The sequence below is a fragment of the Aspergillus udagawae genome (genome assembly GCF_001078395.1).
Source record: "Aspergillus udagawae IFM 46973 DNA, scaffold_2, whole genome shotgun sequence".
Taxonomy (NCBI): Eukaryota; Fungi; Ascomycota; class Eurotiomycetes; order Eurotiales; family Aspergillaceae; genus Aspergillus; species Aspergillus udagawae.
The window spans coordinates 3,527,952-3,552,910 of NW_025091265.1; the positions used below are offsets into that span (position 1 = coordinate 3,527,952).

Genomic DNA, 24,959 nt, shown 5'->3' on the forward strand with positions numbered 1-24,959 from the left:
GGTGAACTTGGTCGGATGGTGGAGGAGTGGAGGCACATGGCCTGTTCTTGTTGCATCGTCTGTTTGGAACTTGGGCTTCTTTTTCTTTGAATCCTGCTTTGCTGACACTTGACAGTTCCCCGCTCGAATTCAAACCTGGTCGAATTAGGATAATGCTTTTTTTCCCTTCTCCACGGACAAATCTCCGCATTTTCACTAAAACCTTTAGCCTCGATAGCTTCTTGTCCTGGTGTTCTAGCCATGGTTATCTGATCTTTCCACCAAACAGAGACGGTTTACGGCCCGACTCGACCGACTTGGGTCAGTCACTAGGATAAATCCACGCCCACTATCACGGTCAACACTCGTTGATTAAACAAGATGACTGGCCGTTTGGCTGGACATTGCACGCCATAATGTCGGAACTCTGGTACCAGCAGCCTGCTGGCAACTGGGAGGAAGCATTGCCAGTGGGCAATGGCCGTCTGGGCGCCATGGTCTATGGGCGAACCGATACAGAGATGCTACAGCTCAATGAGGACTCGGTTTGGTATGGAGGTCCCCAAGATCGTGTTCCTCGTAATGCATCTAAGTATCTCCCACGTCTGCGGTCTCTGATCCGAGAGCAAAACCACGCAGAGGCGGAGAAGCTGGTTCGTCTGGCCTTCTTCTCTCATCCCATTAGTCAACGGCATTATGAACCGTTGGGGACTTTGTTTCTCGACTTTGGTCATGCCCCCGAATATATGCGGAACTACCGACGGTCGTTGGATATTGAGCGTGCTATCAGTCGTGTGGAATATGAGCACAAAGGTATAAAGGTTCGACGGGAAGTCATCGCCAGCAACCCCGACGGTGTGATTGCCATGCGAGTCCAGACATCTCAGAGAACGGAGTTTGCCTTGCGGCTCACCCGAATGAGTGATTTGGAATACGAAACAAATGAATATCTCGACGACGTCACGGCACAAGACCAGACAATTACCATGCATATCACCCCTGGTGGACACAAGAGCAACAGGGCTTGTTGCATGGTCAAAGTTCGCACAGCGGATAATCAAGGCTCTGTCACTCAAGTCGGAAACAAACTGCTGGTCAGTGCTGAAGACACGCTGGTGCTAATCTCGGCGCAAACCACTTACCGTTGCGACGACATAGACAAGAAGGCTTCGTCTGATTTGGACACAGCTTTGCTGCACTCTACTGACGAGATCTGGGAGCGACATGTGAAAGACTACCGATCACTCTATGGTCGCATGGAAATGCACCTGAGTCCCAACAACTGTGACATGCCGACTGACAAGAGAATCAAGGATTCGCATGACCCTGGTCTGATAGCACTCTACCATAATTACTGTCGCTACCTATTGATATCGTGCAGTAGAGATGAGGACAAAGCTTTACCAGCGACACTACAGGGTATATGGAATCCATCCTTCCATCCAGCTTGGGGATGTAAATACACGATAAATATTAATCTGCAAATGAATTACTGGCCGGCAAATGTCTGCAATCTCTCCGATTGTGAGATGCCTCTATTCTCTCTACTAGAGCGCGTTGCGAAATCAGGAGAGGAGACAGCACAGAAGATGTACGGCTGCCGTGGCTGGGTCGCTCATCACTGCACCGATATTTGGGCTGATACTTCTCCTGTAGACACGTGGATGCCAGCAACTCTTTGGCCTCTAGGAGGTGCTTGGCTCTGTGTTCATATCTGGGATCATTTCCGTTTCACCCGCGACAAGGGATTCCTCCAGAGAATGTTTCCAATTCTGCAAGGATGTGTGCAATTTCTTCTTGATTTCTTGGTTGAAGATGCATCCGGAGAGTTTTTGGTCACGAATCCGTCACTGTCGCCCGAAAACACGTTCTATGATGAAAATGGAGAGCCCGGTGTCCTGTGCGAAGGCTCCACCATTGATATTCAGATTGTAAATGCTGTCCTGAGCGCTTACCTGAAGAGTGTCGAAGAGTTAGAAATGGACTCTAAGCTTGCACCGGCAGCATTAGACGCCCTGCGCCGACTTCCACCCCTGCGCATCGGGTCTTTCGGGCAACTACAAGAATGGGCTTCGGATTATGCGGAAGTAGAGCCCGGTCATCGGCATGTTTCTCATCTATGGGCCTTGCATCCTGGAGACACCATCAGCCCGGAAACAACACCCAAAATAGCCGAGGCCTGCTCGGTCGTGCTGCACAGACGTCAGGCCCATGGAGGCGGTCATACGGGCTGGAGCCGCGCATGGTTAATCAATCTGCATGCACGATTGCTGGCAGCTGAGGAGTGTGCGAAGCACCTTGATCTCTTACTGGCGCAGTCAACCCTGCCCAACTTATTGGACACGCACCCACCGTTCCAGATCGACGGTAACTTTGGCGCCGGCGCGGGTATCCTGGAGATGCTCCTTCAATCCCAAGAGGAGGGAATTATTAGACTCCTTCCCGCTTGCCCCAGAGCCTGGTGTTCTGGGTCTCTTCGGAATGTCTGCGCTCGTGGAGGGTTTAAGTTAGATTTCAGCTGGGAAAACGGTCAGATAAAGGATGCTGTGACTGTCTACTCGGAATTCGGCCGTAAAACAGTCCTTTGCTTTCCTAACAATGGACCTCGGATCGAGATCCAGGGCAGGGGATCTCATAGAATTAAGCCTTGACTTCCGGACTGTGCGTGTGGCTATATAGCTGTCAAGAAGCTCGACTGTTTCTTTAATCGTAATAATGACATACAATCAGGAATCTAGATAATGGCAACTGGCACATCCTACTCGCATGCCTTCACAGGGACTCCTAGGGGCCAGGATGGCTTTCCAGATGGGATGGAGCGCCAACGAACAAGATCTGTCCCCTCCCAATCCTTCTATCATCAAAGACAGCGTAGCGTTGTTTAGATCCAGTCGGGGAACCAGGCACATCGTCCTTCTTTCGACTGATACCTCAATGAGTGATCTGATGTATGATACATCATTTATTTCCCCCTCTTTGGATACCCCACTTGGTCAATGCCCAGATGGAATTATCCAGCAATGAAGAGACAGGATGGTGGAATAGACCGGCCAATTGACGAGCTAAATGTTCAATTTAGCCGGATATCGTAATGACAGCAAGCAAGCCTGATCGAATAAACCTGCCAAATTGTCACGAGAACCATGGACGGAATCTGGTGTTCAATCATCGCTGAATTAAGCCTTTCATTTACGAATTCCTCTGGCTCCTGCACGAGTCTCTCCTTGGCTTAGATCCAGAAACAGACTGCCAAAAGGCCCGGAGAGAAGAGACATGGACCTGCAATCCGTCCAAGATCTCAAAGACGTCTTGAGGAGCGACTTCTTTCATGGTTACGCCACCGCGGCGGCCCAGGTGGAAGGGGCCTGGAATAAAGACGGTAAAGGCCAATCAATCTGGGATACTTTTGCACACACACCTGGTAAGGTAAAGGACGGAAGCACTGCCGATGACGCGGTGCGCTCGTACGACCTGTACAAGGAAGATGTGGCGCTCATGAAGACGTATGGGGTCAATGCATACCGCTTTTCCCTCTCTTGGTCTCGCATCATTCCTCTCGGAGGGTGCGACGACCCCGTCAACGAGAAAGGGATTGAATACTATTCGAATCTGGTTGACGAGCTGCTCCGTAATGGCATCACGCCGTTTGTCACGCTCTTCCACTGGGACACGCCGCAAGCCCTGGAGGATCGCTACGGCGGCATGCTGAACAAGGAAAAGCTCGTGCCGGACTTTGTCAATTACGCTCGTGTTTGTTTTGAGAGACTCGGCGACCGCGTCAAGCATTGGATCACATTCAATGAACCTGGAGTCTATACGCTGGCTGGATATGCGGCGGGCGTTCACGCACCGGGTCGCTCCTCTTTCCGGGACCGCAACGAGGAGGGCGACTCGTCCACCGAGCCATTCATCGTTGCGCACACAGAGCTGGTCGCCCACGGACACGTGTCCCGGCTCTACAAGCAGGAGTTTCAACCCCATCAGCAGGGGACCATCGGCATCACTCTTCACGGGAACTGGTCTGAGCCATGGGATGAAGCCGACCCGCTGGATCAAGAAGCCGCTGAGCGCGCGCGCGAGTTCGAGATTGCCTGGTTCGCAGACCCGCTCTACAGGACGGGTGACTATCCGGCCTCCATGAGGGCGCAGCTGGGTGACCGTCTGCCCAAGTTCACGCCGGAGGAGTCGAAGCTGGTGCTTGGGAGTTCCGAGTTCTACGGCATGAACACGTACACATCGTTCTTCGTCAAGCACAAGACCACGCCTGCGGACATCAACGACCACAAGGGGAATGTGGAGATTCATGATTTCAATAAACAGGGTATCCCTCGAGGCGAAGAGAGCGACACGGAGTGGCTGCGGGCTGCCCCTTGGGGCTTCCGAAAGCTTCTGAATTGGATCTGGTCTCGGTACCAGATGCCCATCTACGTGACGGAGAACGGGACGACCGCCAAGGGCGAGACAGCGCCTTCACCCGGAGTTCTCAACGATCAGTTCCGCATCAGGTTCTTCGAGGGATATGTTGGGTGGGCACTAGCTCGTGCGGTCAAGGAGGATGGCGTCGATATCCGCTCCTACTTTGCCTGGACATTCACCGATAACTGGGGTAGGTTTTTTTCTGTCTCGTGTGAAATTGCAATACTGATAATGGCGCAGAATGGGCTGCGGGCTATACCGATCGGTTCGGCTGTACCTTTATCGACTTTGACTCACCAGAGAAGACTCGGTACCCTAAGCAGTCTGCGTATTACCTTGCCAAGCTGTTTAAGCATCTGATCAAGGAGTCTTAAATGTTTCCACATGCCGATGGAGGATTAGACCCTTGCACACTAAATAGAGTTGAATGATATGTGACAGATATTAGAAGACAAATCTCAGGATACAAACAGTCATAGAATGGACGCATTTACATCTCACAAAGCAAGCAATTATTGTACAGAACCAACATTGCCGTGACCATGCCATTCAAAACGCGCAACGCCCGATAATTGTCCAGTGCATATCCGTACCAAGCCAGCCAGCCATCCCGCAATACCACAGACAACGCCAGCAGATCGAACTTGATCGCAACTTGACAAAACGCTTGCAAACAGTGTCAGTCTCCGTCCTTCATCCAGACCAAAAAAACTCACAATCTCAAAAGGTGCCGAGGAACGACAAAACCGAGCCCCAGCCTGCCTGCCCTCAGTTCAAGTAGCGCGGGATACGGCCCAAGTTGCGCCGATTCTCATCCGAGCGACGCACCAAGGGCACCTCGAAACGCACATGAGGCTGGCCGTCATGACCCGCACTGGCAGTCGCAGTCGCAGTCGCATTCCCCACCGAAGACTGCAAAATCGAGCTAGGAAAGTACGCAGTCGAGGGCTGTCGTTGACCAGCGGGGCGTTTCGTGAGCGGCGCAAACTCGCGCAGGAACATCTCCCATGGATCCTCGGGAACTTTGTCGCCGTCGCGGACCTTGCCTTGGAGAACGCAGAGGCGGTACATGTTTCTTTCGAGGTTGATCCAGTCCACGCCGTAGGGTTTGTGGGTGATGCCGGTGGAGACGTCGGTGTTCGACCAGAAGATGTGCGAGAGGGTAGTTAGGATCTTCTGGCGTTCTTGCTCTGCGTTGGCCATTTTAGGATTGTCGCTTGATGAGGCTGGATTGAAAGAGATGCGATCTAGAGGGTTGCAAGGGCAGGAGATGGAGCTGGTAAAGAAAATGTTACAGGGTTTCTGCAGGCATGGTGTTGATTATTGAGCTTCGTATGGAGTGGTTGTTAAAAGAACGTAGGAGGGGGCGTGGTGGGAGTGATATATAGATGCGAGATTAGACGCGACGTGCACGCAGGATATCAACAAACGTGAGGTAGTGAATGTTGTATAACTTGGATAGGGCATGACAATATTTGTGGTTGTGTGAGGACAGTGAATGAAAGTGATGGAGGCCATATCTTGCCTATCTTGAGTATACTAGACATGGCTTGACCTATCATAGATGACAAGATGGCAGAGGCAGAATTCCTAAAAATTCATCAAGTTCCAAAATTAGTCATATAAGTATGAGAACTTTTTGCAAATTAAGAAGAATAATGATGAAGCTATAATGCTATCAGGTAAGTATACATAGCTCTACACAGCAGCGACGACCAACTATCTCCGAACACAACCCGATCAGCAAATGACCAGGGTCTCGGAAAACAGCCGACCAAATGAGGGGACAACCTACCCCAAATCCTTATAAATCATCAAGTTTCCATCTTCTTCCACCCTGAAACTGCAGATACCAGGCGTTGAAGCTTTCGTGGTATACTCATATACTCACCTAACTGCCATTCCTCACAATGCAGCTTCAGATCGAAGAACCGCCCAGATTGGAGCTGAAGGGCTCTCCAAGAGAAGTAAATCCATCCCGACAATTGTTTTCATTACATCTGCTTGTTTTGCTTCTGCGAAGTATGAGCTGACTTTGGTGACTGATAGATCGGCCTTGAACATGGCCGAATCCTATCACAGCAGATCCAGGACCAAATCAAAGTCTACGGAGACATGTTCCTGGAGACCTCTAAGATGTCCTGGAACGATGTCAGGAATCTCGCCGAGGAGTTCCGTGAATCACTGGAGAAGAAAGTGCGCGACATCTACGAAGAGATGCAGGGTATAGCAGAGGGAGCGGGGGTCGATCTTCTCGATATTGTGGCGCTGAACTGTCGCAGTGAAATTGCCATGGGCAGTTTCTCCGATGGCTGCACAAGTCTATCTTGGAAGAAACATGACGAGGGACGAGTCCTGGCTCAGAACTGGGACTGGGCTCCCGCTGCGGGGAAGAATATCGCTATCATGTCAATCGAACAGCCCGGCAAACCAAAAGTCTATGTGGTTACCGAGGTCGGTCTACCCTCGACAGTTTTATTTGTCAATACAAACTAACACTGATATTAAAACAGGCCGGTATCGTTGGAAAGATTGGGTTCAACAGCGCAGGTGTAGGCGTTTGCCTCAACGCCATTCGGGCGAAACCGTGCATCAGCTCAAAGATCCCTATCCATGTGGCGCTCCGCCTCTGTCTTGAGAGCCCATCTGCCCAGACGGCGGCCGAAAGGATCTCCGGGCTGGGAGGTATAGCTTGCAGTGTGCACATCCTAGTTGCAGACAGCACGACCGCACTGGGACTTGAACTCTCGCCAGTGGGAGACGTGTATCTCGAGGAAGATGAGTTGGGAACTATCCCTCACACTAACCACTTCATCGAGAATCGGAACGTGTACGAGCCTCCATGGCTCTCCGGCTCCCCAATTCGACTGGATCGAGTCCGCCAGCTCGTTCGGGAGCTGATCGGGGGCGGAATCGCCGGCTCTCAGATCACTCCGAGTCTCCTGCGGGACAAGATCTTTTCGGACACTTTTAATGCGCCGCAGGCTATCTGCTGCTCGGAGGATCCTAGCCGGGGTCCTGCGGTGCGGTCTAAGACCATTTTCAATATAATTATGAATCTGGAGAAAGACAATCTCAGCGCGGAACTTGTCGTTGGTCGACCAGGTTCTGGGGAGGAGACTGCCGTGATACGGATGCCTTGGGCATAACAGTGTTGGATTGCGGTTTCAAGATCATTGATGTCTTCTCAATGTCTCTAGCTACATTCCGTTCTCATGTGGATTTACTCAATGATGCGCTCAATCCTTGCGTTGTCTCTTCCAAAATGGGTCTGAATGTTGTAAGACATAAAAGTAGACAACACATTGTGCAAGACAACAATGGCATTTTCAACTGTTCTATTGTGCACAAACTTTTGATACACTCTGCCTCGAATGAGACAGATGCTGTCGGTCCCAGATGAAGACTAAATATTTGTCCTCGTCGATATATATAATGGCCTGGACTTGCACTTGAATGGCTTCATTATTATCATCATCCTGATCCTCATCAGCGATATCCATTCTTCTTCGGATACCTCTTATTGATAAAATTCAACCCCGTTCCTCTCTCGGAATGACATGATGTCTACCTATCAAGACCCATCCAACGAGCGCGACGCCCTCCTGGCCGCCCTCCAGGAACAGACAGACCTGCTGAACGCGCACCCAGAAGAGGCGGATATTATCACGAAGTCATGGATGATCTCGAAGAGCAGCTTGCAGACTTGGTGGAGGAGGAAGCCCAGGACCTCCAGACCTGTCTATCACCGGTCCTCGAGATGTTTACTAACCCCCAGCTGCTGATTGACGCATTCTCGTGCCCCCCGAGCCCTAGTGGAGACGCCGACGACGGTGGCAGCGGCCGTGATGAGGACGAGCTGAACAACCATCTTTGTGAGAGATTCTGCAGCCATGAGTGCGACCATGAGTCGTGCAGACTTGCCAACGAACATTGGTATGGTTGCAAACCCCAACTCCAGAATGCTCGTGATTGCTAGGATGCCTAAGACCGATGCTAATATTGTCTGTTAATCATGCTTTAGGAAATCTTTTCCGGTTTTCTACTTGTGAGGTTGGGTTTGTGTTCTGCTAACTTTGCAGCAGATCGAGGACGATGAAGTGTTGGTTTTGGCTTCGGTTTTGATTTCATGGTTCAGTTCTGGGTCGCTTGTGATTTCGTTTGGTGGTACAATATTTTGTCTGCTTCGAATCTGATATAAAATCATTGATATTAAATTTCTTGTTCTCTAGGATTGGCTGGCTGCGTAGTGGCTTGTAGAAGACTTCCAGGGCGTTCGATTTTCCTCCGTAGTTGCGCTTCTCCGCATGGATTGGCAATCGGCGCCCTGGAATTCGTCATCGACTTGCCCAGCCTATTATTATAAGCTGCAAGCATCTAACCATCAGACTACCAGTTGAACCTCTTATCTTTCTTCAATACAAATATCTCGGCACCTCGAAGACCATCTGGAAGACGACAACCGGCCTCCGCAGTAATATCATGGCCTCTGCCACAGGAGTCCCTCAAGAACATCCTCAGACCATTGAGGCCAGAGAAGATGAGCCGCTATTGGGTGGACCAGGTGCAGTAACGCAAAGAGATAGCGATCCTATTTATCGCAATTTGATCAAAGGTGTGTGCTGCTAAATGTGAGGTTGTCTGGCTTGATACTAATTCATCGGCTGCAGGGACTGCCGCTGTTGCTCAGTTCGGTATATTGATTGTAAGATAACTAACCATTGCAGCAGATTGCATGGCTGTCTTCTGGTGTTCCCTGTGATTGACGCGGTTTCCCAGCTTGTGGCCCTCATCTGGGCTGGCATCTTCTCCCATCCTTTGATCTTCTTTTCTGCTCATCCGGTACGTTGACCATTATATCGAGTTATAGATGATACTTTGGGCGATGCCTAATTTCTATAGCTGCTCAACTCCTCCGCTATACTTCTCCAAGTACAAGCCGCTCTTATTCTACAGCCAACTGCGACGCCGCAGCAGAAGCTCCTGGGCACTCGAATCCACTATTCGCTCCAAGCAATCAGCCTGGCTGCTTTCGTCACCGCATTCATCATTATCGAGATCAACAAGGGCGATCACCCGCGGCTAACATCGCCGCATAGTATCTTCGGACTAATCACCTACATCTGCATCATCCTTCAAGCACTGCTGGGACTTGTTCAGTATTTCTTCCCTGTCACGATCCTTGGCAGCGCTGATGCGGGCAAGAGACTGTACAAGTACCACCGCCATTTTGGATACTCGCTGCTTGTCCTGGAACTAGCAACCGTGGCAGCGGCAACGCAGACGACGTATAATGTGAATGTTCTGCACATTCCGCTTTGGGGAGTTCTTGTCGCAGCAGTGTTAATCGTCGCAGGAGTCGGTGCCAGAATCAAGAAGCATAAATTAGGCTTCTAGAGCGATTTGCCTTCCGATAATTTGCTAGGAAGTTTGAATGAATGCGCATAGGAAACAGGACGCAGCTCGTCGATGCTTGCATATTGCCGGCCTGGATATCAATGGGAGAGATTGTGTACAGGATATATTTCTCGCACCAGACATATATAATATCTATCTAAAGGAATACGGAGAAAATACATGACGGAATGCATCATATAAGTATTAGAAACGTGGGTATCAAGACCATAAAGTGCTAGTATGCAGATTACTGAATTAGGAAAGGCGGGGACAGCTCAGCTCTTATCTTTTTCCTCCCATCGGCCCATATCTCCCGCGCATTTATAACTTCCACATCCCTTGGCCTGCCATGGCGTTGATTAAATCACCGTACATCTGCCTCAATTGCAGATTGACGAGCAGGCTCACCCGACGCAACTTCACTGCGTCTGCTCGAAACTCGGAATTGCTGCGTCCCGCAACCGCTCCGAAACCCTCCCCCGACATCAAACATATCCGCCAGAACGCAGAGCTCTACTCGAAAAACAGCGTGGATCGGAATTATCCGGCACACGCTGATTATCCCTACAAAATCCAAGAACTGTCCGAAGAAGCAAGGCGTCTTGATCATGATCTCAAAACGCCGCGGTCCCGCATTAAGCAACTCGAGAAGACCATAGCGAATCTTGCGGCATCCGCTCGACAAGATGGCGCATCCAGTGCCATTGAGGAAGAATTGGCATCTCTCCGGTCAGAGGCACAACGATTGAAGGATGAATCGCATGCAATGAATACCCGGAGAGCAAGCTGCACCGAAGAAATCCAACGGCTCGCCCTATCCCTGCCGAACCTTTCCTCCCCCGAGACCCCCGTCGGAGACGACCCAAAGCTCGTCAAATACATCAATTTCGACCCTCAGTCTCCCCCAGAGTGGGTCAGCCGTCCAGACCCGTCTCGATCTCATGTCGCTATCGGCACCGCCCTCGAGCTAATCGATTTTACAAGCTCTGCGACCACCACAGGCTGGGGCTGGTACTTTCTGATAAACGAAGGGGCGCTCCTGGAACAAGCGCTGATCCAGTACGCCCTCAGCGTGGCCCGTAACCGCGGCTGGAAAGTCGTGTCACCGCCGTCTATCGTCTACTCCTACATCGCTGAAGCGTGCGGCTTCCAGCCCCGCGACCAGCACAACGAGCAACAGATCTGGGCCATCGAGCAGAACGACAAGGACAAGAGTAAGCCCCAGCGCTCTCTAACCGGCACAGCCGAGATCCCTCTGGCAGCCATGTACGCCGGCCGCGAACTCGACGCCTCCAACCTACCCCTCAAACTCGTCGGCGCCAGCCGCTGCTACCGCGCCGAGGCAGGCTCCCGCGGCGTAGACACCAAGGGCTTGTACCGCGTGCACGAATTCACCAAAGTAGAGCTCTTCGGCTGGGCCGATATTTTCCCCGCAACCAGCTCCTCCGACGACCTCTTCGCCGAGCTCCTGGACATCCAGACCGAGATCCTCACCGCCCTGAACCTCCCCTGCCGCGTCCTGGAAATGCCCACCACAGACCTCGGCGCCAGCGCCAGCCGCAAGCGCGACATCGAGGCTCTGTTCCCGTCGCGGCTGCGCGCCCCCGCTGCCGACAGCGACAGCTCCTCGCCTGACCTCGAGTCCGGCTGGGGAGAAGTCACCTCCGCCTCGATCTGCACGGATTACCAGAGTCGACGGCTGGGTACGCGTGTGCGCGGAGGCTCGGCGAAGGAATCTCGCTTCCCGCACACTGTCAATGGGACCGCGATGGCCGTTCCGCGTGTACTGGCCGCTATCTTGGAGAATGGATGGGATGAGAAACGGAAGGTTGTTGTAATTCCGGAGGTGCTGCGGAAGTGGATGGGGGGTCTGGAGGTTATTGGAGAGAAGTCGTAGGTTCCATCGGGCGATTCTGTATGCATATTCTCTCGCCTCCGCTGTATCATGCTGTACAATATGTAGAACACGTTGATTTGGCGCCCGTATATATTATAACGCTCGCTGCTTTTTGTTTGTTTACTGCAGAGGGATGACCTGCACATAGGAGCAGTCAATACTTCGAATGTATTACAGCCTAACTAAGCTAATGAGCGACTCTATCACACCACATCTGGGCATCAAACACCACGGAAATAAAGGCAATTGCCCTCTGGCAAATGAACGAAGGGGAAGGAACTAGAATCAGATGGCATAATATAGCAGGGGGTATCGTGATCGTATCGACATGACGAGAAACAACAAAAAATCAGAAAAGAACTCCGCCATTTTCGCATACATAGGTGCCCGCGTCATTATTCATTCAAATCAAATCATATCAAAAGAAAAAGCGGCGTATAAGTATCATTAGTCGTTATGGTCACTCCTCAATCCCAGGGGATATCTTCATCCTCGACTTTCGTGCAGGTGAGATACGGTAACGCGCCGAGTGCCGAGTCGCCCAGCTCGGTACCCTTCAGGTCCAACTCGAGGAAGTTCCTCAGGAGCGGCTTGACGATTTCCCGGGCCAGCCGCTTGATTTCGTCCATTTTGCGCTCGAAGCGTTTGAGGACGTCCCGGGTGTAGAGCGAGTCTGCGGACGGGGTGGGGTGGACTTTGAGGAATTTCTTAAGTTCGTCGTGTGAGAGGTAGGCTTGCGTCGAAGGTGAGCCTATGAGTCGGTAGACCTGTGCTGGGGAGAGAGGGGGCGAGGGAGGGGAGGCCCGCGAGATGGTTTCCTGGGTGCGATGACTGCTTTGTGGACGGCGGCTGGTATTGTTGCTGGGGCTGGGGCTGGGGCCGGTGCTGATGTTTGCGCTTGTGACAGCCAGACGGTTCGTCGAAGGGTTTTTGAGGATCGGAGCCGGCGGCGGGGTGGTGTTGTCCACGAGCCACTGGCGGAAGAGGGAGACGGCGAGCCAGTCGAGGTATGCATTTGTAGGGGTGACGCGCTCGCCGCGCGAAGTGGTGAGCGTCAACCGCAGAAGCTTCGAGTCGACGCGCGCCCTTAGGTCTTCTAGATCCTCGACTTTGTCCTCGATGATGTCGAGAACCGAGTTCGGGAGGGGTGAGTATGAGCCGTTGCGAAGGTGCGGTAGAGCCGCGGGCCACTGGCCCACAACGTGGATCAGTGCCTCGGAGAAGATGACCCGGCTGCGCGCGAGGTACCCCAACTTGAGGTAGCTCGGGGGGTATTTGGCAATCTGCTTGAAGAGTCGAGATCCAAATCCGAGGAGATGATGGTCTACTCGAGGTCCAGTAACCGCCAAGGCATCGTACATGTCGGCAAGCGCAAGCAGAGATCGGCACTCGGCATAAGCAGTCGCGATGTTGACACTATTGAGAAGAGGAGGGTAGTTGTAGAACAGGCGAAACAGATTGTCATAGTCACGGATGATCGGATCCATCTCCACAGTTGCTGTATTTGCCGTATGAGGCAGGTTGACAACGGATTGCATTCCTGCTAGATTTGCCATTGATCGGATGAAGCCAGTTTGTGCGCTCGAAGGTTTGGTCATCGACGGGGGAAAGTGGACGGCATCGCTCCCTATGGCATTGGAAAACGTTGGCTGCTATATCCTCATATCGTCGTCAGTTGTTGGACTTAGTATGGAATATTGTTCAGACTGACCTTTTGGACAAGTATAGGCTCTTCGTCGTCTGCCTTATTTTCCCAATCCAGCTCGTATCTCCACCTCCTCTTTTCTGGGTGAACCCCACAAGCGCCGCTCTCTGATTGCGCAAGGGTTGACCCGTTCGATAGCGACGAGTTATCCTCGCTGATCCTGGACATTATCCCCGTATCGATGTGCTGAGGCCTTGCTGTGCCCTGTTGCGACCATCCCTCGCTTGTGCTGGCCTCGAAGAACCCAGAGCATTGCGCCAGTATCAATCGATGCAGAAGATAGCGTCGTTCCTGTCCACCGGCGCGTATCACGATCTCAACATCACCGGTGTGGGTGAAGATTGGAAAATCATTCTGGGATTGATAAGAAGGACCGCCATGATGGGAACGACTCGAGCGATGGCGGCGACCGCTATGCGAATGACGCGACACAGAAGAGGGTGCGCTTTGCATCGGCGCATAGCGATCAAGAACTTGGGCTTGAGAGACCATTTGAACTGCGGAAGTGGAAAAAGGCTTGATGATCATGGCCTCCGTTTCGAGCTCAGCTTGCAAGCGCTTGGGAGACCACTAGGTGACAGACACCAGAGAGAAGTGTGCAGCGTTCATTTAACATTGACTAACCCAACAGAAGTCAAGCGATCTGGCTGAAAACAGGGAAACAAAGGGATTGACTGCTTGATAAGATCGTACTAAAGAAAGTTAACCGCGTTTGTTGTGATTTTTAGTGGATTCATTCCCCGCTGCGATATGTTGCGCCCCTCCTGGAATGGATAAGCTGAGCGACTCCCGCGGGGAGACTAGGTGAGACTAGAGAGGATCTAAATAGACGATGCGAGGATGAAGGTCCGGGACAAAGAGACCATTAGCAAAACTTCAGAAGCTGAAACAAGAGACGGAAGCAGTACTCCGTAGCAGTCAAGCAAATATCCACACAGAGGCACAACATCTAAAAGTACATACGTCTACCCATGTAGGTACATACCTGCTTGGTAGACTACCGACTAGGGAGCTTCCGCACCATGGAAGATCGACTCCACAACACAGCGGGGTAAACTACTTCCCTTATTGTCTTCTACAAAATAAACTACCTTTGAAGCATAATTATAAGAAATTAAGAATCTTCCGATAATACCATTAAAGTTGATGGTGATACAATCATCTCTGCTGGCCCACAGTGTGCATGTGTAGATTGAATGAATGTACCTCTATAAATACCTTAGGTATATGATACCGTAATCTGTGTATTGAGATGTATGAAACAATGCCAGTGTTTTGATCTAACCCGCTTCAGCGTAACTAGCTTAGTGATGAATGATGACTCATCTGATAGCCCAGCAGTCAGTTAACTATCGATACGGAAATATTAATCGTCATTGTCCTCGAACTTCTTCTTTCACGTCTCCGTCCAGGCGTCAGATAATCCGTCTTCTCAAAGAAGTATCCTGCGGAGCATTCATTCTCTACTTGAATTGACAGTCTCACTCGCGTCAAGAGATGGTTTGGTGGTTTGAGAAAGCGTACACGGCCTTCGACTTTTCCTGACACCCTGCTCAATGATGGCGAGTGTCATGCTTGGATATTCTGTTCTCGGTTGTACAGGATAGCAGTCCGTCCAGCATAGCATAAGGTTGCGCTACCAGCCGCTAGTCTATGACATCTTTCAAGTCATGACTAAAGGTTGTTACACCTGCCGTCGCCGCCGCATTATCTGCGACAATGGCCTCCCCACTTGTCGGAAATGTCGGGATGCGGGGAAGGAGTGCCTGGGATATCGTAAACCTCTTGTCTGGGTCAAGGGTGGTGTTGCTAGTCGAGGAAAGATGATGGGACGCAGTTTTGACGATGTCATGGGTGCTGCAACAGCTCAAAAGACTGATATCCACGATGTGAATACCATGCTCGCCGACGGTGCGATGCCACCGCCCACCACGGAAGCTCATTCTCCAATTGAATCGGGCAGACTTGCGGCATGTAGGGCGGATGAAACGTCAAGTGCGCCAGATGTTGAGCCTATCAGTGAGGCTGTAATAAGCACCGCTGGCGGCTTGGTCTCCACACAATGTACTACTCCTGCCCCTATCTATATCCCGACGCCTTGGGGACTGGTGGACCCTGTGTTGAAAGACCTCAGCCCGCTGTCAAGGTTCTATATCCTTCACTGTACGTCATTAATCCCTCCTGCCTTTCCTGCCTTCAGTAACAGATGTGGAACTGTCTAACAGTTTACCGCCTTTCTCAGTCAACCAGCATCTAGTGAGCTATCTTGCCTTGTATTCCGATGTGCGAAATCCCTACCGTGATTTGACCTTCTTGGTTGGCGATTCCCCGCTCCTCGCCCATGCTCTCGCTGCCACAGGGGCACTACATCACGCAATCTTGACAAACCTTGAGTTCTCGTTGCCCTGGTCCTCAGACGCTGCGGGAGATGGCGGCACGGCACTCTCTTCGGAAGAGGTGGAGCGAGCTGTGATCAGCTCCATGGCCAGGCGTCCGTCTTCCAAGGACTACGAACACTTTCTTGGCTTCAAACAACGCGCTCTTCGTCAGCTTTCGCTTGACATTTGTGATCCAGTCATGCGTAACGACAACCGAACCTTGGCAGCAATTATGGTTCTCGCTCTTATGGACGCCATTGAATCAGGAGACGGCGCTTGGAAGTATCATTTGGAAGGGGCGAAGAAATTACTCAAGAGCCGGCAGCAATCAAAGTCTCCGATTCAGGCGCAGGGCATGATGAACTGGCTGGACACCTTTGCCATTGATGGTTGTCTCCTGTAGGTCTTCCCGCTTCGTCAATCCATCTACCTAGACTAGAGCTGATCAACAGTTGCCAGAATTCAGCTAATGGGATCCACCCTTGCTCGTCCCGGCTCTCTCACACAGCCTTTCTATTCCTCCACTATGGGCCCAGCTGTTCTAAAGCGTCTAGAAGAGACCTCCTGGGTCGGTTGCCCAGCCTATCTGCTCGAAGTCATCTTTTTCGTCGAGGCTGGACATTTTGTGGCGCCTGACAAGGATTCTATCTCGCAACACACAATGTCGTTTTCCTCGGTCTTCCTGCCCGACGGCTCCAGCCCGCTCCAATCTCCTGAGGCCCTCCTTGAACACATACAAGCATTTGACCCAGTTGCGTGGGCCGAATCAATGCAGACTTGTCTCTACCTCGAGGATCTATCGATGCGCATCGCCCTCGCCACCGTCTACAAGGCCGCCGTCTATCTTTACGCCAGTCGCGTCCTCTCCCGCCCACGGTCAGAACGTAATTCAACGATTACCACCTCGTTCAGTCTTCCTCCAGATCACGGCGCAGTAACCAACATCCTCATCAACCAGATTGCACTCATCCCGGTCGCCGATCCACACTTCAAGTGCCTTATCTGGCCCACGTTTATCGCGGGCGCGGAATGCCGCGATCCCGCGCACCGCCCCTTCCTTCTCGAGAAACTCCGCGCTCTTTACTACGACATAACGAGCGTTAATGTCCGCAACGCAGCGTGGGTGCTCAGCCTGATGTGGCGCAAACGCGATCAACGGCGCGAGGAGCGGAACAGGCGACGTGCACAACAGGACGAGCTCTTCGACAAGTCGCCCCGCTCGCCTTTGACGACTGACTATGACGACGATGATTTTGATTGGATACAGGAACTTGATGATTCAAAAATCGATTGGCTGTTTATATAATTTTTTTTTTTTTTTTTTTTTTTTTTTCCTTCCTGCTTGCTTGACGAAGTAGCGTCCCTTTCGTCATGCTTGTGAGTACATATTTGCGTGTCACGTGAAGTCCTTAGTACATAAAGACAAATTTAAATCTAAGAGGGTTGTAAGCGATCGATTTGCGCATCTGGTGATATTTTTCTTCTTAGTGTCTATCGTGTCACTCTTTGAATCAGTAAGATACAATTGTTTGATTTGTCCAACTCCCAGCAGTGGCCACTGTGAAAGCAACCCCTGAATAGATCAAAAGGGTAGAGCAACTATTCAGACAACAGAGGCCGAACATCATGCTCGAATATATGATCGCATTGGCAAAAGCTATGTAACAGGAATGGCAATGTGTATGGATAGGAAGAGGACAGGGTCTGAAGGAAAGGTGGAAAGGAGAGATATCACCACTTGATAAAGGAGGACGAATTTGCATAGAAGAACTGGGGAAGAGATGAAGGGGGAGAGAAAAGAAAGAAAGATTCTCGAGAACCAAAAAGCCCGCTCAGTGTAACAAACCGAATGGTATAATAACAGAAAAGCAACCCGAGGCAGCAAAAGTGCAAAGGTAGGAGCCAATAGTCAGAGAAGTCGTCCATTTGCACAGACTTATTCTGTTCCATGATTAAGCAGAAGCTCGACCAGGCTTTAGAGTCCTTTTCCCATGTATAGCTCGGGAGGTCGGCGGAGTAGAGTAGGTACGGCGGAGAAGAGAAGTCAAGAAAAGGAGGCAGATGAGAAGAGAAGAGAACAAACATCAACCAGTACGACGAGAGACAGATGCATACGCCTGCCAATCTAAATGCAGCAATATCGATTCGAAAAGCACGCTCATCATTGCAGAAATGCAATATCAAAGTAGATCTTTCAACCAGACAAAGGGAATTCTTACAGTTGCGAACAAAAGAGAAGCGATGGAATGATCAGAGGAGAATATACGGCTGGAGAAGGCCACATGTGAATCTCGGATATCCACAAGTCAAACGAGACAGGCCAAGAAAGAAGAAGAATATGTATAGCTTCTACCGACATCGTTTCGGAGGGCGCAAATATGCCGTCGTCATAGGGTTGGGTCGAGGGAAAAGAGGCGACGGAGGTTTGGGGGCTAATAGCTAGGCAACAGGCTCGAAGAGTAATGGGACGATACCAGAGAAACCCAATGAGCGGAGGATAGACCCTTTGAGAATGAATTGATATTTTGTCATCATCAACGATAGGAAGAGCTGCTCAGAAGACTGCCGCCAGGCCGTTCTTAGAATGGCGTCTGCTAAATCTTTTCCGCCCTTTGACTGAGTCAGAGTCGTTAGGCTGAGGTTTGACCAAGGTTGCGCGCCCAGACGGGCCACCCTCGGATTGAAGCTCGGAGCTTCGATCCAGTGTGTTAGCGTGGCTGGACAATCCAGAAGACAAATCTCTGAATGCCTCATCAGAGTACGACCCGTTGCTCTGTTGAGCAAGAGCCATCTCTTTCGCACGGTCTAGCGTATCCACCCATTCTTGGACAGATAACGCCGTTGCACCCATGGTACTCGATGACGGCTTGGGGTCTTCAAAGACGAGATGTTTGTCGCGCTGTAAGCATGAAACTTAGCAAGAGAAAGCTTAAAGGGAAGTAACGATCAGCATACCGTATCTACAACCCAACACGAAAACCCTTTCGAATCCGTGGCACTACGATACGACGTCCCTTGCGCGAGCAGAGAAAGCTCCATCTTGGCCTTCTTGTCGTCCCCTCCGGCTGCAGCCATGATGATCCGCCCTGAGGAAGTGATCATAACCAAACGCTGCCGCTTCTTTGTCGTACTACCGCCAAAGAACCGCGAAAACTTTTTCGGCGCTTCGATCTCACCGCCCCCATTCTTCGAGACAGGACTATGGCCGGCGGGAGAGCTAAGGACCATCCAGTTTCCTAATTTGAGTATTCTTTCGTTGGTCTTGGTCAGGACGGGGGACCACTCAATATCAAGTTGACTCGGAGGAGGTAGTTCTGTTACCAATCTCGGCACTACTCGGGCGTTGGAATTGGGAGCGTTCGATGGTGCCGTCGAGATAACGGGGGGGAAGCTGTCATTGTCACCACCCCCATTGAGCTTGATGGGCTCGCGAGGTGGAGGTGCGTACGACTTGAGACGGGGTGCTTTCCGTGTCCATAAATCCGAGCCCCAGTTCACGCCTTGGAAAAACTCATGATTTTTAATATGTTCAATCGGGAGACGCCTAGCCGGGTCAAGGACCAAAAGGCGCTCGACGAGGTCTCGAGCAACCGTAGGGAAGCCCACAGGAAACTCGTACTCAAGCGCGACAATCTTTTGAAAAGTCAGGTACTCATTCGCAGCCTTGAACGGAGGACGGCCGGCCAGGAGTTGGTAGATGATGCAGCCAAACGCCCACAGATCACTAGCCTTGCAGGCATTCTTGTCCGTCAAAAGCTCTGGACTGACGTACTCTGCCGTACCGACGAAAGAGCTTGCCCGTTCATCTTCCGGGATCTCAGAGGAGTCGAGCGATGGCATTCCACTAGAGTCCTGATCGGTCTTCCTTTGGTTATTAAGGATTTTTGCCGTGCCAAAGTCAGTGATTTTGATGTACATTTGGCTGTCCAGAAGAACGTTCTCTGGTTTCAAGTCGCGATGAATTACGCCGCGTTTGTGCATGTAGTCGATAGTGTCGAGAATCTGAGCACCGTAAAACCTTGTGCACTCTTCATCAAAGGTAGACATCCGCTTCAACACTCCTAGCAATTCGCCGCCCTTGCAGAGATCTAGCACGAAATACAACGAGCGCTCATCTTGAAAGGTGTAGTAGAGTCGGACAATGCCGGGGTGTTCTGTGAGCCGGTTCAGGGTATCCTTCTCGATGTTGACGTATTTCACCTTCTTCTCCTTAATGATGTGACGTTTGTCGAGAATCTTGATCGCATATTCCTTCAACGTCTGACGATCCGTCGCTAATACAACAGTACTGTATGAACCTTCTCCCAATGTCTGTCCGAAGGAGAAATCGCGGACCCCCTTTTTGATATACCGCGCGACCGGCTTGCCATTAGCGTCAATTTCTTGCCTCACGGAGACAGCTGCACCACGCTCTTGCCAGTCTTCACTGCTCGCTGGCGGTCCATTTTCCATGCCGTAAGGGGACCCGGACAGTTGTGAGGCTCCTCCGCCGCGTGCGTGAGCTCGTGAGGACTGACGCATTATTGGCCCATTCCCAGGGGCACGATGCGCAGACCGGTAAGATCGGTCACTGTGACTGTTATCGCGCACTGGAACTCCAGCTTGATAGGCAGCAGAACCACCTCGGGATTCTGCACGTGCTAGACTTTCCGAGACGGAGGAGGCAGCAGAATCCGTACGAATACGATAGGAGCCTTCGCGGGCTAATGTCGAGGAGGAACCGTTCGGATAGAAAGCGGATAGAGGGCGCGAAGAGTTCTGAGGAGGGTGTTGTTGCTGCTGCTGTTGATGTTGCGGCGTATAGGGGAGGTATTGCGGAGTTTGGTGCTGTGGTAGATCAGGAGGGAGAAGGGCAGAATTACAGTCGTCGGAGGATTTGGAGTAGTTTTCAGGAAAAGGGGAGATAGAAGACTCTTGGTCGTGCTCGTTCGAGGTTTGTATTGACGTCGATCGCATCGTCGACTCGCGCTCTAGGTCTGGAGCTGGAGCTGGTTCTGCCGCCGTGGTTAAGGTACCGGCGCCCGGAGTTGGAGTCGCTGTATCCTCAGATGAATGCAGAGAGGAATTATCTGGATTTGCAATCCGTAAGCCCCCCAAGGACTGGGAGAGACTCAAATCCCCGTCCATGATGGGCACGGATGGCGGATGGCCCGTTACGGACCCAGGTTGCAATGGAAAAATCGAGGTAATGCGAATCGGGACTCGAAGGGGAAAGCTTCGATCTAGGCGGAGGAAGCAAAGAAGAGAGCGATTTAGGGTGGAGTTGCAGAAGCCACGGACACCGTAGCGGCCTCAAGGAGGAAGAAGGGGTTGTGATGGATGCAATACGGGTAGAATGTCGAGAGAAGGGAAATATCAGTCGCCCGTTTCGTTAGTGAATGGACTTGGAGAGGGGTGGCCGACGGACTATGGCGGCGGTCGGGGGAGTAGTGGGTGATGCATGATACAGCCAAAGCAACCACGAAAGATAAAAAGGGGGAGCAGCAGGTCGATGTTGATGAAGACAAGAGCGAAGAAACGAAGGGAACAGAAAGAGTAGCAATCAAGAAGATATGAAAAAGAAGGTCATGAGCCAAAGAAGTGAGAAAAGTAGTCAGAGGAGGGGGTCCAAAAAGATAATAATAACAAGTACTCTGTAGCGATGGAGCGGAAGAGGCTGAGTCGAGTTGGGGCCCAAATGAGCGAGATTAGCGGAGGACTGCGACGACAAGACAAAAGAGAAAAGAATGCTGGAGACTGAGGGTTCCTTGTAAGATAATGGTCTTAATATCCTCGAGATGAACTTGACTATATTATTTGCTACTGTAATTGTACAGATATAGATAGACTACCTACTGTCGATTTGGCTGTGCCTGATATATATATTGATGCCTGGGGTATCAGGCAGAAAGCATCTGACGGAAGAAAGTGATGCCACATTCGGCTTTTGACGTATGCGTATGCAGTGGATAGCTATCTCATGATGTGCACTTCATACATCCTCTCACCCTGAAAGGTTAGACCCCATTCTAGAGTGGTTCTATCGGGCTATGTCATTAATAAGTATGTTACCTACAACGATGTTGCTCTATTCTCCATAGGCGAAGGGTAACTCAGAACTACATAAATAGACTCCGCTGCTCCTTCCCAGCTTATCACTAGATCGCTAGTGGACTTTCTGCTATTGTTCAAATGGAGTCGGGTAAACAAGTATCACGGACAGATTCATTGCACTTTGACGGCTAGTCATCGTCTGCGTCAATATCTCTCTCTTCTATGCCTTGATTCACCTCCGTTTTAGCGTATTCAACTACGAACCGTCATGATCCGGTTCAGACAGACATCCATAGTTCTCTCTGAGAAAGACACTCAATATCACCTTGAAAGAACCATTATCCGCCAGAAAACTCGAGCGTCCCAGCTGCATCAACCGCACGTACATCGTCGTGCCGTGGACTGTGATGGCGCAGCTTTCATAGAGTCGGAAGTTACCTTCGTTGACTCTATCTCAGATTGCGAGGAGCAAGGGTCGATTCAAAGTTCAATATCTGATGCAATTAATGACACTAGCTCGTTAAAGGGGGATATTCAGGACATCCATGGCTCGTCCTTATTGCCATCAATTGACAAAGAAACCCAATGTGGATTACAGGCATCTCAGATGAAAAGAACTGCCCTCTCGCAGGATCTGGGTGACACAGAGAAACTAACAGGTAGACTTCATTGCAGTTGCAATCAGAATTCCTTAGTTGACGGAAATCTCCATATGACAGACGGGATTGCAGGCCCGCATCAACATACCGACTGTTTCTGTAGAACCAGCCTGCTAAATGAGTCTGTTAGTTTGCAAGCTTCGTCCTCAAAGGTTATAAACAAGTCATGTCTTCCATACCGGCAAGCGAGGCCAACAGTATTGGCAAGGGCTCAGTGTGATTTGACTCTGGAAGGAGGACCTAGAGTGTTCCGGACTTCACAGGACTTCACCAGCTCAAGCTTTCACCACGCAAAAACACGTTTGCTTGACCTTGACCCCCGAGAAAGATTTTCACATTCACTTCGACTCTTTCGTCAGCGCTCACTCACTGCCCCAAGGCATTCCCGTTATTCTGAATCTCTGGATTCGTCTGACGATCCTCAACTTACTGACTCTTCTCAAATTGAGATTCCAAGTAACACAATTGATAGTCTGAGACTGCAACCATCGTACTCGATCAACTTTCCTGCGGCTCATCACATTAAAAAAGACTTGACTTTTCCAAGACGCTTGATGGAAGATTACTCGAGAAAACCGACTGAAGTCAACGGACATCGTCGGGTCCAAACCCTCCCAAACGTGAGTGAGATTATGCCCAACCCAAGACATTTGAATTGTCATGTCTCATCAGAAATAGGTTCAGAATAACAACACCGACGATGGCCCGCATTTAGCCGACGCTACGAATGGCCCAGTGGCCTCGGACGGGCATAAGATACCCGAACAGGTTGAGCAAGGACCAAATCCTGGACCACCTTCAGCGCAGGGTGAGAGCGTTGGGGATATTTTTAAACGCCGCATGAAGGATCATCGTCGCTTGAGGCGCTGGAAGGCTTGGTTTGAGGCACAGCAGATCTTCATAAATACTACTGGGAAGCAGTTCGCCGCAGAGAATCAGGGACAGGGACCCGTCCTCGTGCCAGAACCCGCCTGGTTGCATCGACAGGCGGCTCTCATGGGACTAGAGGCGGTTCGCATAGCACAGCAGGTGCCTTATATGGAACAGCAGCCGGCCTTTGAGGCCCAGACTGCCTTAAACTCTGATACGCCTCAGCATGACAATCGAGTGGCAGTCACCGATGAAAATCGTATGCCTGCTCTAGAGGAAGCCCTTCTTGATGGTACAGATCCGCCACCACTCGCAAGCTCCAAGCAATCTCTTGCAGAGTACCTGATCTTCAAGGAAAGACCATGTGCGAGGCGCAGAAACTCTGAGCCAGCGGATATTGTACGTCCTTTTCTGAACTCTCAGAAGTCTGTATTGCTGACCTGTGGCTGGTTAAAGAAGAGTATTCTTCATCTCACGGCATTTGAAAATTCAGCTGCCTTTCGCGACTACATCGACGCTACCACTGCGGAATTGGACGATCCATTTGCTCAGGATGACGCGACAGATTTTGGACTGCTTGCATTGAGAGACAGGCCTGTTGCCGAATGGGGCCGTGACTGAAAGAGTATGCATCAAAACCAACATATGGTTTAAGGAGGAGCGTCCAAAGGTTGGTATGGACTATGCGAGCATCCAACTGCGGTCTTAACTGTCACCCTTGAAGAGTCTAACGAAGTCAAATACCGAAGTTTGCAGAAGCAGTACATGTGTTTAGTAGATTGGCGGCGTTGTTGGTAGACCCAGTCCCGTCTTTAACACTGTAGCTCCTGCTAGCTGTATATACTTCATACATCTTCCTTCAGGACATTAATTTGTGGATCGTGTGGAGAGATACATTCATAGGTTTCAGGCCATCATGACTAGACAGCAATCCTAAGCGTGAATCCCTACGTGCTCTACTGTAAACCTTAGCTTCAGAAACTCGCATAATAAGAGGGACACCTGGTAGAGACTTGATACGTGTTTCAATCTATTTTTGTAATATTTTGACACTGCCTGTGGTTCTAACTTTTGCCTACATATTTGGGTACCTCTCTAGATGGCTCAGAGTTATTTAGAGACTTAACCGTCAAACCCGTCTCCATACTTACGCGTCCTGTATCCATGACTCCAACGAATCATGGCAGATCTCAACGTGGACATTCGCCACAGACTGACGGAGACATGAAAATGAGACCGTAGATCCCCCAAAGCAAGCCTGCATCCAGGAGATCACTCTGATTCCCTTTAAGGATTAGCCAATTTTCAGATTAACCACCGTCATGTTTCATCAATTGTGACAGGTTGACAGGCTGATGACTGATTATATCATCGCCCCTGGACGCGTGTTGCTCACAGTCACAGATCCATGGGTGATGCCGTCGGGGTGGCGGATTCTAACGTTATTTTTGGCCCAATCGGAGGCTTATGCAGATTACGGAGTACATCATCCGCTACCTCACAGGACGGGATATAGGTTGCAGGTTGCAGGATGCAGTCTTGTGGCTTGCGAGTTTGTGATGACTACCTAACTAATGTCTAGTGTTATGTGGCGATCACGGTCATCATCATTAATGTGGTATTTC

General features: G+C 50.7%; 10 protein-coding genes across 10 annotated transcripts; 7 read left to right on the forward strand and 3 right to left on the reverse strand.

The window, feature by feature from the left end:
• Positions 1-395: 395 nt before the first annotated feature.
• Positions 396-2,630, forward strand: Aud_003546 (glycoside hydrolase family 95 protein; the record flags this gene model as incomplete). The annotated part of the gene is made up of 1 exon (XM_043288496.1): positions 396-2,630. The coding sequence occupies one exon, from the start codon at positions 396-398 to the stop codon at positions 2,628-2,630; it is 2,235 nt and encodes a 744-aa protein (XP_043144431.1).
• Positions 2,631-3,252: 622 nt separating this feature from the next.
• Positions 3,253-4,769, forward strand: Aud_003547 (glycoside hydrolase family 1 protein; the record flags this gene model as incomplete). The annotated part of the gene is made up of 2 exons (XM_043288497.1): positions 3,253-4,585; positions 4,636-4,769. The coding sequence occupies 2 exons, from the start codon at positions 3,253-3,255 to the stop codon at positions 4,767-4,769; spliced, it is 1,467 nt and encodes a 488-aa protein (XP_043144432.1).
• A 394-nt stretch (positions 4,770-5,163) lies between these two features.
• Positions 5,164-5,598, reverse strand: Aud_003548 (uncharacterized protein; the record flags this gene model as incomplete). The annotated part of the gene is made up of 1 exon (XM_043288498.1): positions 5,164-5,598. One exon carries the CDS (start codon positions 5,596-5,598, stop codon positions 5,164-5,166), a length of 435 nt encoding a protein of 144 aa, XP_043144433.1.
• Positions 5,599-6,305: 707 nt separating this feature from the next.
• Aud_003549 (putative acyl-CoA:6-aminopenicillanic-acid-acyltransferase) lies at positions 6,306-7,544 on the forward strand (the record flags this gene model as incomplete). The annotated part of the gene is made up of 3 exons (XM_043288499.1): positions 6,306-6,362; positions 6,445-6,849; positions 6,909-7,544. The coding sequence occupies 3 exons, from the start codon at positions 6,306-6,308 to the stop codon at positions 7,542-7,544; spliced, it is 1,098 nt and encodes a 365-aa protein (XP_043144434.1).
• A 527-nt stretch (positions 7,545-8,071) lies between these two features.
• Positions 8,072-9,792, forward strand: Aud_003550 (cytochrome b561 domain-containing protein; the record flags this gene model as incomplete). The annotated part of the gene is made up of 5 exons (XM_043288500.1): positions 8,072-8,270; positions 8,792-9,010; positions 9,066-9,100; positions 9,175-9,237; positions 9,298-9,792. 5 exons carry the CDS (start codon positions 8,072-8,074, stop codon positions 9,790-9,792), a joined length of 1,011 nt encoding a protein of 336 aa, XP_043144435.1.
• Positions 9,793-10,141: 349 nt separating this feature from the next.
• Positions 10,142-11,689, forward strand: Aud_003551 (putative serine--tRNA ligase DIA4; the record flags this gene model as incomplete). Its single annotated transcript, XM_043288501.1, has 1 exon — positions 10,142-11,689. The coding sequence occupies one exon, from the start codon at positions 10,142-10,144 to the stop codon at positions 11,687-11,689; it is 1,548 nt and encodes a 515-aa protein (XP_043144436.1).
• Positions 11,690-12,156: 467 nt separating this feature from the next.
• On the reverse strand, positions 12,157-13,886 carry Aud_003552 (BTB/POZ domain-containing protein; the record flags this gene model as incomplete). Its single annotated transcript, XM_043288502.1, has 2 exons — positions 12,157-13,341; positions 13,401-13,886. The coding sequence occupies 2 exons, from the start codon at positions 13,884-13,886 to the stop codon at positions 12,157-12,159; spliced, it is 1,671 nt and encodes a 556-aa protein (XP_043144437.1).
• A 1,178-nt stretch (positions 13,887-15,064) lies between these two features.
• On the forward strand, positions 15,065-17,078 carry Aud_003553 (Zn(II)2Cys6 transcription factor; the record flags this gene model as incomplete). Its single annotated transcript, XM_043288503.1, has 3 exons — positions 15,065-15,557; positions 15,637-16,171; positions 16,232-17,078. 3 exons carry the CDS (start codon positions 15,065-15,067, stop codon positions 17,076-17,078), a joined length of 1,875 nt encoding a protein of 624 aa, XP_043144438.1.
• A 1,248-nt stretch (positions 17,079-18,326) lies between these two features.
• Aud_003554 (PDPK1 family serine/threonine-protein kinase) lies at positions 18,327-20,899 on the reverse strand (the record flags this gene model as incomplete). Its single annotated transcript, XM_043288504.1, has 2 exons — positions 18,327-18,671; positions 18,728-20,899. 2 exons carry the CDS (start codon positions 20,897-20,899, stop codon positions 18,327-18,329), a joined length of 2,517 nt encoding a protein of 838 aa, XP_043144439.1.
• Positions 20,900-23,018: 2,119 nt separating this feature from the next.
• Aud_003555 (uncharacterized protein) lies at positions 23,019-23,955 on the forward strand (the record flags this gene model as incomplete). The annotated part of the gene is made up of 3 exons (XM_043288505.1): positions 23,019-23,084; positions 23,143-23,733; positions 23,794-23,955. 3 exons carry the CDS (start codon positions 23,019-23,021, stop codon positions 23,953-23,955), a joined length of 819 nt encoding a protein of 272 aa, XP_043144440.1.
• Between the last annotated feature and the right edge of the window lie 1,004 nt (positions 23,956-24,959).